The sequence below is a fragment of the Lepidochelys kempii genome, chromosome 6, assembly GCF_965140265.1.
Source record: "Lepidochelys kempii isolate rLepKem1 chromosome 6, rLepKem1.hap2, whole genome shotgun sequence".
Lineage (NCBI taxonomy): Eukaryota > Metazoa > Chordata > Testudines > Cheloniidae > Lepidochelys > Lepidochelys kempii.
Window position 1 is genome coordinate 27474465 of NC_133261.1, and position 12178 is coordinate 27486642.

Genomic DNA, 12178 nt, shown 5'->3' on the forward strand with positions numbered 1-12178 from the left:
CCAACATTAAACAGTTTTAAACAGTTTGGTATACAGAGACCTCACCATGACGAACACTTTATTAATTTTAAAAAAACATTTTATTAAAGATATAGAAAAGAAAGAGAGGCAAAGTATCAGAAATGTAAAGTATTAAGTAAGGCTTTTATTGTAACATCCATTGTTCCCTTTCCCTTTAGAAGTAGTGAGTCTTTGGAAGGAAAAAACAACACTTCATTGACAGTCATTTAGATGCTATTATTGGTGGCAATGTCTGTCCTTCTGAGGAAAAGAGCAGAAGTTAGTTGTTATTGCTTTGGTTGTCAAAGTCTGATCCTGCTTCCTTTCAGACAAAACAAAATGAACACAAATAAAAGGGGGGGGAAAAACAGCAAAGATAGAAAATGCAGTTTCTGTCTCTGGTGTTTAATCTTACTTGTGTCCTTACCGAGGGGGAAAAAACAAGCACCGCACATGGTCTTATTAGCCACTTCAAGACCTGGGAAACTTGTACCAACATCTGGCTGTCTGGGGCATTGCTTTTAGCTGCCTTTCTGATCTCAAAAAGAACAGGAGGACTTGTGGCACCTTAGAGACTAACAAATGTATTAGAGCATAAGCTTTCATGGGCTACAGCCCACTTCATTGGATGCATAGAATGGAACATACAGTAAGTGTTCTCCTACTGGTTTTTGAATGTTATGATTCCTGATGTCAGATTTGTGTCCATTTATTCTTTTGCATAGAGACTGTCCGGTTTGGCCAATGTACATGACAGAAGGGCATTGCTGGCACATGATGGCATATATCACATTGGTAGATGTGCAGGTGAATGAGAGCCCCTGATGGCGTGGCTAATGTGATTAGGTCCTATGATGGTGCCACTTGAATAAATATGTGGACAGAGTTGGCATCGGGCTTACAACAATGGGGCAAAAAAGACAAGTTTGACCAACTAAACCAGACTCTGATTAGACAGAAGGAAAAAGGAGAGATAGATAGATATGCCTATGTCCCACTCCATGGCAAAAGCTGGAAGCAGATGGGTTGGCTCTGGGGAGGCTGGTGCCATGAGCAAGAGGATTTCACTTCTAGGTCACAGGATTGAGGCAGGCCTCAGGTTGGTAACAACTGAGAGTTAATCTGATTGCTGTTGAATGACCTATGTGAAATGAGTTTGGTGGCCTCAGTCCTGCGGACAGATGTTGATGTCATCAAGCTCACTCCTACAACTGGCATCTCAGTGGGGAATGACTACTGAAATGATATCAGTCTGAGAGGTGGTCCCTCCAGTTAGGGCGAAGGTCCTTTGGGGGTAGAGGGATGCGATGGGAAGCTTGCTCTGCAGCTGCCCATGCTGTACCTCTGAGCATTGCTTGGTCTCCAGGGATATCCATTTGGCATCTTTCACCAGCACTTAATTCACTCAGAGATAAAGAGCGGAGAAGGGGGATTGGCCCTTTGCATCCACAGGAAGGTTCTGACAGCTTCCTGGATGTTTTCCCTGGTGCAGGGAAATCTGGCCCTTGCAAACCCACTTCTCTGGATGATGACCCAGCCCTTTCTGAATCTCTGAGCTCTTCAGTAGAGGAAGAGCTGTGATTTTTAGTTAATCAGAGGCAGAATGAGGAGAAGGAACGGAGGCAATGTCACCGATAAATTCAATTTAGGACCATGTTTTTGAATGTACCTACCCACCTCTCTATTACATTGTCCCCCAATAATCAATACCTTAGCATTAATCTGACAGCTCTGATTGCATTACCTATGCGTTGGCTGCATGTAATGCATACAGCAGAGTGAAACCAGCCTCCCTGCAGCCTGTTTCATGATGAGGCAAATGTCATTACACCCGTCTGTTTTCATATCTTGTACCTGCATTGCCAGAGGGATCTGAGAAATGAATCTTCCCCAGTTGTAACTTGACACGCTTGTGGCTTTTAAAAAAAAAACTTTCTCTGTGTCAAGCTGAGAGAGCACTTCTGCTGAGAGAGCTTCTCATGCAATGAGTAAATTGCCCCAAGAGGAAGCAGGTGCCGTTTGAATAAAAGCCACCCTGAGCTCTTGCCTGACTTTTTAAATTGTTCTCTGCTGCTTTGGAATATATTTTACACACACACACACACACACACACACACACACACACACATACACACAGACAGTGTAAAATAAATACCACCCACATCTACTAAGTGCAGGACACTATAAAATTCACAGGATGAGAATCACACGGCATCTCATGCCAGAGAAGTTGTAAATTGCATTTGAAATCTGTTGTTGATGCGCTTCTGAGCCTTTTCTGGCAGCCGCAAACTTCCTAGAAAGAGACAGCAACTGTGACCAAGACCAACAGGGCTCTCAAATGCTTGCCTTATGGACACTTCTGGTCCACAGATCCCACTGCAAAGGCAATATGCTACAGGAACCCAGGGTTAAATACTGTTAGTTGATACATTTCTATCCTGCATCCATCCATCCTTCCACAAGAGATACAAGGCTGCTTGTGGTCATTAAAGATCCCAAGATGCTTTCCATAAGATTAGAAGAGGTGTCCTGATCAAATTTTAGTTTGGGTAATTACTAACTAAACTCCCCCCCACACACACGCAATTTCAACTGAATATTTTTTCTTTTCTACCTGTCCTCAACTGTTTTGTAGTGTTGCTGTGTATTGTTAATGATGGTCAGGTTTCACCCCCAGAAGTGGCTGCATTTCACCGGGGACTAAGGTGTTACGCACACACATACATGCATATACAACCTAATTCTTGTCTCATTCACACCACGGAAGACAATGGAATTAAACCTATATAAATGAAGAGACTCAGGCTCATGATTTGTAATCTGCTTTTTAAAATTTCTGCATGAAAGGTTCTATATAAATTCCAATCATTATCTTTGACAACTGGCTAAATAAGCAGAATTTACCTGTGTGAGTTTCCATCCCTGGTACCAATGTCATAGATAATGCTACTTTTAACTGGGAAAGCCCAATTAATTACCATCTCCCTGTGCAATTGTATACATTGGTAAGAAATGCTTCTTGTCATGGGCATATTCAGAATGCAGTAATGAAAGAAATCAATGCAATATTTGAAAGTTTATGGACCAAATTCATCCCTGAGGTAAGTAGGTATCATTGACATCAATGGGCACTATGTTGATTTATGCTCATGCTGAAGTTGGTCCAGTCACTTTGACTGAAGTTTAGTGAGGATATGATTCAGAGATGGGCAGAGCCTTGAACGAGGGGGTGACTGAGGCTATGTGAGGGAGCTGCATGATTCATTTACAATCTCTGTCCAAACTCTGCAATCTCTGAAGTGTTCCAGGTTTGCTATAAAGGTGGACAACAGTGCAGAGTGTGGGTCATTAGAGGGCCCCATGAGAATCAGAGGTGAATACAAATCCACAGTTGTTTATATTTTAGTTGTGCTGGGTACTGGCCTACTCTGGGCAATGTTCAGTCAAAGGCAAGCCCAGAGCCTGGAATTACAATCACAGCATTGTCAGGCAAGGGGTCTGTCTCATTTGTATTGGTCTCCCTGGGGAAGAGTGTGATAGAGACACCAGTAAATGAATAGAGTGTACTGCTTAAGTTAATGCGACCATTGATATTTGAATTCATCCAGTTAAGCCCTGAAGAATTAAATCAATAATTCATACTAGGGAGATCTTAAACTAGACCCTTACCTAGTTGAATTCCTGTGAGTTGGCAGTGTTCCCCCATACTACAGCAACAGACCTTCCACCCACATCAAATGCAGTGTTCACTGAGTGCAGTACAGGAGGTTAGCCGCTCACCTCAAACACTTTAAGTGCGTGGGAAAGCGATGAAGTCTTCGCTCCCTTAAGCATGAAGAAAAGGTTCAACATGGCCTTCCCATCCTTCTCCTCAAAGACAATCGTTTCTGTGGCCTCTGCAGCATCTGTGGCAGCGGCGGCAGCTGCCGCTTCTCTCTCCTTCCTGGCATCCTCGATGAGGCTCTGCCGTCTACCGATGAACCGTGGAGACTGGAAGGAGAGCAGAGTTAAAAAGCAGCAATCTTGTCCTTACGACCACCAAGGAACAATGGGACTCCCATCACTGGATCCCCATTGTAACACTCCTTCAAGGACGAGCAGAACCGCTCTTATTGGAGACAACTAGAGCAATCTGGCTCTGCAAACCTCAGTCTAGGTCCAGCCTCTTTTCAAGGTTCTGAATTTGGCAGTAAGTGTAGTCAGGCACTGGAGCTGTTCCACTGCAAAACAGGATCCAAATAATTCGGGTGGCAGAGCAGTCATAGACATTGTTGTAAGTAGGGCCTGATCTCTTGCCCATTGATGTCAATGGAAAGATCTCCCATTGACTTCAGCTGGGGTTGGATCAAGCCCCAAGTGACTCACGCCTTTTCTTCTGGATGCCGATTGAGGCACGTTGCCTTTGCAGTTGAGGTTCCCCCAGTTTAGACTCCCTACTATAGCTAACCAAAAGAGTGTATTTCTTGTATTACTAAGGTTGAGCCTGGGTTTTTGCTCTGGGCATTATGAATTCTATTGTTTTCGTGTGTTGTTTCATAATAAAGAAGCTTCTTCTAGAGCCTTGAGACACCCTGAAACCCTGGCCTCTACTGGAGGCAGAAGTCCAGATCTCACAAATGCCTACTGCAAGGAGCTGAGTATCTTCAACTCTCATTGGTTTCAATGGGAGTCACAGGTTCCCAATGCCTTACAGGGTTAGTCCTCTCATGCTGTGGTAGGTTCCAGTGTAGAGGGAATATGCCAACCCACCCATTTTTTACTTGTGATCCTTTTATTCACTGCCACCGAAAACAGATCTTGGACCCCATTCTCTGTTGATGTAATTGGGCTAGATCCATTTACACCAGTAGAGAAACTGATCCATCCCTTTTTCGCATGTGTCTTATGTGCATTCCCAAACATTGAGGCAGGGGTATGTCTGTGGAGGTTTATGGACTGCAAATAGCATCTTTTATAGGCTCCCTGGGTTGTCTTTTTTTTTTACCACTTTTATCAGAGAGAATAGTTTCAAATCCATCTGAAACGGCCCTAACTGGATTATAAGAGAGCAAGATGGTCCATCTAGAAACTCCCACCAGGCTTGTGTCTACTGCTCATTATGGGATCATACATTCATGATGTTTTGTTAGGTCTGACTGGAAAAGCTGTAAGTCCATCCCAGCCACGACCAGTCAACCTGGCCTCAGCACACTGCTGGTAATATACCTCCTTCCCAGGGCATGACTTAGCAACAGAGTAAGAATGGGTTAAGCAATAAAACTGAATCTTTACCCCAAATTTGAAATGCTATTTATTTCTGTGCTCCCTGATTGCAGGGAAGAGTGGAAGGAGAAAAGCTGTTTCAGCTATTTCTGGCCAGGCCGGAAACAGGAAGCATTGTGAGCACCTAAGAAAACCTGTTCCCAACCCAAGTTTGCAGGCATAAGAGATTTGTCTAGTTCAGATAAGATGTTGACAATATCCCAAACTTTTGGGTGCTTTTCCAAAGGGAACTCTTATTTGTATGACAGTAGCACATAGAGACCCCAGTTCAGCTCAGGACCCAATTGTGCTAGACATTTTACAGGCACAGTAAGAAAGTCCCTACCCTAAAAATGCTTCCAGTCTAGAGGACAAGGCAGAGAAAGACTGGGAGAAGTGAAATATTATCCCCATTTTAGAGATACGGAATTGAGGCACAGAGAGCTTAAGTAGCTTGCCCAATTTTGCACAGGAAATCTGTTACACAGCAGGAACTGAAGCCAGTTCTGAGTCCCAACTCAGGACCTCAAACATAAGCCCTTCTTTCCTCTTGTATTGCAAAATCTCTGAACTTTTTGAGGTTTACCCACTCATAGTTCTTCAGATGTGTTGAATATGCCAACAGGAGGACTAATAAAGATTAGTCCTGCATACAATAAACAGTCACTGAATATTTTGCTCCTTACAGCTGGGTATATGTGAGCTTCCTTAGGTGGGTAGTAATACTAAAGCCTGGTTTTAAAGCTTTATAAAATCTCTCACTTCCTTTTTCTCCCCACCTGCTCAAGTGCCTTTATTTAATTAGTAGAGCCAGGTGCAAACCTCACTCACCTGTTGAAAAAAGAGTTCTTAACAGTTTTGAAAGCATTTGTTTTCATAATAGAGAAATTTTCTTTCTCACTGATCGTTTGTTTTCTTTTTTCTTTTTCTTCAAAAAATTGAACATTTTCTACGTCACAATCGGAAGTTTTCAAAATTCAAAATAATAAAAAAAAACCTTAAAACTGTCAGAAGAATCCTACCACATAACTCATCCTATCTACTCCCCGAAACCTGATGATGAATGATGATAACTCAGCATGACAGAAAGAAGACATGACTTATGAAGAAACACAAAGAAGACTAATACCAAGAGACTAAAACCCAGATGGCTACATTTTTCAGTTAGTTTCCATTGAAAATATTTCAAAAATGTCCATAAGTCTCCCAAAAGGCTTTTGGGGGGAAAATTTAAAAAAATCTTGCAAAATTTAAACCAGCTCTACCATTCAGCCTTCTTTTTTTTTCTTTTGTATTTTTAATTTCCTCCACTGACCCAGTGTATTTTCTTTTAAAATCATTCACGCATCTTATATGCAGCCAGTCTCAAAGCTTTCCTCACATTTTAAACACAGGCACTTATCTAGTTTTCTGTTTTATACCATATTTTTATACATCAACCCATGCACCAGCCCCCAGAACTTTTTTTATTAAAGATTCGCTTATATGATGCTATTTGAAGCTTGTCACACGTTTGTTCCTTGCAGTATAAAAGACACACATCTGAACAAATAATCACAGGTTATCTGCATGATCAGGTCCACAATGGGGTATAGAGGACTGGGTATGTGTTCATGTCAAAACAGAAAACTCATCTAACAAATATATTAGGTCCCAATTCAAGAAAGCATCCCCATTTAGGAAGCAGTTAAGCATGGGTTTAAATCCCACTGGAAGTGCTTAAAGTTAATCAAATTAATTTAAACTTCCCACGATAGAAAGAACAAACACCCCTGTGCAAAACCAGCCATCTGTAACAAATCAATTCCTCAACGTTCCAAGCCAAGCAATGCTTTAACAAAAAGACACATCTTGCCCTGTGCCCTGAAGTTCAACAAACTTTAGCTTTGGCTGGGTAGAGGAAAAGAGAAAGAAGGAAAGAACCATGCGTGACAGATGTAAATCACAGCATCTAATGGACAACTGGAAAGGGCTCTGAAAGCATGATCTTGTGTTGTATGAAAATCAGAATAGAATCAGCAGATCAGATCATTGATAAACATCCACTTGACACAAGTTGCTTCCATTCGGTGAGTTATGCTGGCATTCAGTCCCCAACATAATCAGACATTGACACTGCAGCTTTGCTAAAATTTACTATGTGACACCTCCTCCTCTGCATGATTAAGGCTGGCTTCACGGATGTGCAGCAGACTGCATTGGATCTAAAGGGAATCAGTTTTGTTTCCTCTACAGCTGGTTACTAGAAAGAACTGTAGAATCATCCTAGCAGCTGGCAGGCAGTCACCTGAACATTCACTTAGTATGTCTGGGTAAGTTAACAAGATACTAGATTTTGTTTGGGAGGGTCTGTGGTTGCGGGGAGGAGGAGATGATATTTGCCTGCCATCTCCACGGCTTATTCTATTCCGTCTGCTTGCTTGCTTTCCATCACACTGGTCTCTCTTCCTTTACCCTCCTCTTTGCTATTTTTTTAGAATGTTATTAACCCCTTTGGGAGTAAAGTTGTAACTCAGTACAGTTGCACAGGGTTTTCATTACCAGTTGCAAATTAGATACACACAAACAAAATTGATTCCTCTTTCCACACTGACTCTTCTCCCAGTAATGCTTGTTTTTATTAGGAGTCGTTATTGAAAGGTATGTTTTGAATCAGCTTGCAGATTAGTTCATCTCATGTGTATTTTAGAATTCTTACTACAGTAAAAAACATTACTTTTGTTCTGTTAAGCATCAGGTTGCTTATTCTGGACTAGATTCTGAATCCATGATTGACATTTTGTGGTACTTTACTCCTCCAACAGCCCCCTTGAAATTGTGGCAACTCAGCGGGACGACTCAGTGTGAATAAGGATTCCAGAGTATGGCCTTCTGAGTTTGAGTAACCAGAGCAACTTGGCTTTTCCCCTGCTTATAATTTTCAAGAATCTAGGAAACAGAGAGGATTTTACTTGTTAAGAACATTTACTGTAGCCTGGCATACTGATCAATACTGAGTCATTATTTCCTTTTGCCAGTATAGCTTATTTGGTTCAGGAACTGATATAAACAATACTAGCAAAAGCACTTTTTTGCTGATATAAGCTGCATCTCCAGTAAGGGGGTTTGACGGTCCAGTTATACTGTCAAACCCTTTTTAGTGTAGACAAGGCTTAGATCCTCAATGCTTTGAGACAAGCGCTGTCTTTTCGTTCTGTTTTTGTACAGCGCCAAGCACAGCAGGGTCCTGCTCCATGATCATCATCATAATAAAGGAAATGCAACAGCTCCTTTAGAACAGGGTGAGTCTGTGGGGCAGGGGTCAGATCACTGACAGGATGTTAAAACACTGAAGCAAGATGACCGCTTGTCCCAGACATAGAGGTCCAGATTTCTAAAACGATATAGACTTTGCTGCGGTCAGCATCACAACAAGTAAATGATTCAGGAATCTAAATCTCACTTTCAAAAGGGATTTAGGCACTTAGGAGTCTAAATCCATCAGTTGGCTGTGAGATTTAGACTCTAAAGTACCTAAATCCCTTTTGAAAAAGAGATTTAGATTCCTAAATCAGTTAAATGTGATGCTAAGCATATCAACATTGAAATAGGTTTAAAAATCTGGGCCAAACTCAATAAATAGCAGAAATGCAGGGGCAGAGCCTCAGTTGATTTAAATCTGATTAATGAATAATGGGAATGTGGAAACCTTCTGCTAAAGGTGCAGTAAAAAGGATAAACTAAAAAAGAAAAGACAGAGTCTTAAATGTGCATTTCAGATTTGTCATCTGTTATTAAAGCCTAACAATTTTGTTCTGAGCTTTTCCAGGTCCCCTTCCCTACGAAGGCAATGGTTTTTGAAATAACTTGAAGTCTGATATAAGCTTGTCAGTGCTGAAAGCAAAGTGAGAAAGGTGGGGGGATGGGAGGAAGGGGTCTATCATAATTCAGGAGCAGCAGCTTTGGTAAAACAGTACTTAAAGCCTTGCATAATGACAGGTTTCAGAGTAGCAGCCGTGTTAGTCTGTATCCGCAAAAAGAAAAGGAGTACTTGTGGCACCTTAGAGACTAACCAATTTATTTGAGCATAAGCTTTCATGAGCTACAGCTCACTCTCTAAGGTGCCACAAGTCCTCCTTTTCTTTTTGCAGTACTTAAAGTGCTCCCCTCAGCAGCCCAGCTTAATTTTTAAATTAGCCCTTTGGGCGGAGGGAGAGAATCACTAAAAGGGACAAAAGGAGACAACACAATTTCATTCTGAGCTTTTCTAAACACCCTTCCCAGGGTGCCATGAAGGAGACAGTATTGCTAAACAAGACCATTCAAGGTCACGTTTGTCATTTAAAGACTAAATACCCACATGAATTGTATTACAGCACCAATTAAATGCCCCTTCATTGTCAGCTCCTGCTGTTACCATAGACAGAGGGATGTTCTTCTGAGCATTAATATGGCAATCTGGAAAGTGCCAGTGTTCTAAGAGTTCACTACTACGCCAGCCAAAGTATTCTTTTGCTGGTCTAAGTTGCATCTCCACTAAGAGGGTTCTAAGAATTAACTACCTTGTAGTTCACTATGTGCTAGTTGGAAAATGCCAAAGTGAGATATGGAAACGCCCGTGGTTTTCAATGATTGTGTACTACAGAAATCCTGCTTACCTCTTCATTTCCTAGCTCTCCTTCCCTTCTTTCCTAGCATGCTACAGTGTCTAGGAAACTTTTCTGTTGTTTGCACAGTAGCTGATTTTACAAAACACACAGCATTGCACAGAACGGAGGCAAGGGTGGGTCAGCAAAATACAGAGAGTAGAGAATGGAAAGCTCCATTCCCTGCAAATAACATATCAGAAGTCAAACCCAGTTTTACACACAATATTAAATAACAATTATGTATTGGATTAGATGACCTCGGCTATCTTTTCTTTCCAGGTCAAATATCTGTGGTTCTGGAAAGTGGTAGGAAAGAGGGGAACTTTAATTTGGGGGGTGAAGGTTATGTGGGGCAGCTCTCATCTGACTCTGCTAGGGAAAAGGTTGTACGGTCACTGCTAGGAAAAGCAGAGGGATATTTAAAACAAATATATACTTTACAGCATAGACAAACTCTAAACTTATCTTAAATCCAGATTTTCAATACATGCTCTTTGCACACAGTAAGATCCATTTAAAAAAAAAACTTTACAATCTCCTACCTACTGATAACTGGGAAAAACCATAGAAGGCACTAAACTGAGTTCGCCAAATGCAGGTGCTAATCAAAGCAATCACTTGAGATCCTATAGTGCCCTAACTGTGGGGCATTAGGAAGTTGTTCCATAGGTTGGCTGCCCACTGTAATAGACATCTAGAAGAGAGGGAGACTGCCACAACAAGGGACAAACTATGCATTAAAGGTTTGATCCGACAGAATGCTGCGTGCCTTATCGTCTCATTGACTTTAATGTCTCCTAGGGACATCAGTTGATGCTAGATGACAAAACTGTTTTTAACTAAAACGCCCTGCATGTCCCTAGTGCCAGGACAACTGAATCAGTGTATCTGAAACTCACCTGGATTCAGATTTTAAAGGTAGTTTAAGACTCAGCATGAAGTGTTATCTTCCCCTCACTTATAGTTATATTGCATGCGGGATTGTTCCACACACTGAGCCGATGGTCCTAAATCTCTGTGGGTGGAAGCAGACCCTGCAGTAATTACATAGTAACAGTTAGCAAGTTTGCCTGAATTCCCACCACCTTGTAGCTTCACTGGAAAAAAGAAAGACGTGTTTTCTTTCAATTGGCAAAGAAGAACACTCTTTGGCTTAGTGCTGTGAAATTAATAAAACCTAGAGAGTGTTTAGATTTTCAAAGTGCATTTTTACCCTAGGGATTCCTTGTTATTCTTGTTTTCGCTCTATTGGTTATTCTAGTTTAAGAGGGCAGTTTTATTATATTATTAGTTAAGGTTATTTGTTTTCCAATATTTATATGTATTGTGTATTAGTTTGTGTGTATGAATTATTGAGGCTGGATTTGATTTCTGATTTGCCAACCCTGAGTGCCTAGATGCATGTGTGCAGTGATGCTTTCAAAATAAAGTGATCATTCTGTTAGTCCATCTAGCTATAGTTGCAGTCCCTTGTGCAGCTTTAGTCATTCTGGAGACTACTGGGTATTAGTGGTGGTGGGGTTGGGGGGTTCTTACCATGATGGCCTCGGCTTGCTTGGAGTCCAACTCTGACACCGCCCTGCGGAAGCCTTTGGCTGAAGAAGTGGAGGAGTTGGGGGTTGGCATCCTTGCTGTCGTACTGGCTCTGCTCTCAGCTTTGCCTCTCCTTGCCAGGCTTTTATAGGGCAGGTCTGACGTCAAAGACCCTTTCACATCCCCCCCCTTCCCCACCTCCCTCCCTTTAGCCTGAGGGGGAGAGAAGAGAGGGGGGGATGTGGACGAGAAAAACGCTTCTGTCCCATTAAATCTAATTGCTACAAAGATTGCAGACACCCTGCCTCTGCAAACCAGCCATCAGCCTTTCTCCTCCTGCACCCAAAAGCTTTCGCTCTGTTTCTCTTTCTCTCCTTCCCTGCAATGGAGTTCACTCCTTGGTCCTGTGCGTTTTATTCTCCCCCACTTTCTTCTCCAGTTTGGGCTACGCTGAGCTGAAGTGCTTTAATGCTGCAAAAGAATAAAACCAAGGGAGAAAAAGAGTCAGACCATTCTATCCTTTTTAGTCTGCAGCCCTACAATAATGTAGACAAAATAATAATTAATAATAGAAATGAAATAGGACATGGCATGCTGACTTTGGACCTGATTCTGAGCTCACATACACCCCCGCTGGTGTAAATCAGGAAAAACTCTGCTGAAGTCAAAAGGGTCAGATCTCCAGATGCAGTAAATTGGCACCGCTCTCTTGACTTCAGCACTGATTAAGACCAGCTGAAGATCTGGCCCAAAGGGGTCAGACTGGTGTAAAA

General features: G+C 41.9%; 1 protein-coding gene across 2 annotated transcripts in view; it reads right to left on the reverse strand.

Moving 5' to 3' along the window:
• TH (tyrosine hydroxylase) overlaps window positions 1-11498 on the reverse strand; it is a 32174-nt gene extending 20676 nt beyond the window's left edge. Inside the window, exons 1-2 of one of the 2 annotated variants that reach the window (XM_073347255.1) lie at window positions 11409-11498; window positions 3784-3993 (exon numbers count right to left, since the gene is read on the reverse strand). In XM_073347255.1, the coding sequence (XP_073203356.1) occupies window positions 3784-3993; window positions 11409-11498 (300 nt within the window). The remainder of the gene's footprint in view (window positions 1-3783; window positions 3994-11408) is intronic. The other variant, XM_073347256.1, reaches the window with a different exon arrangement.
• Between the last annotated feature and the right edge of the window lie 680 nt (window positions 11499-12178).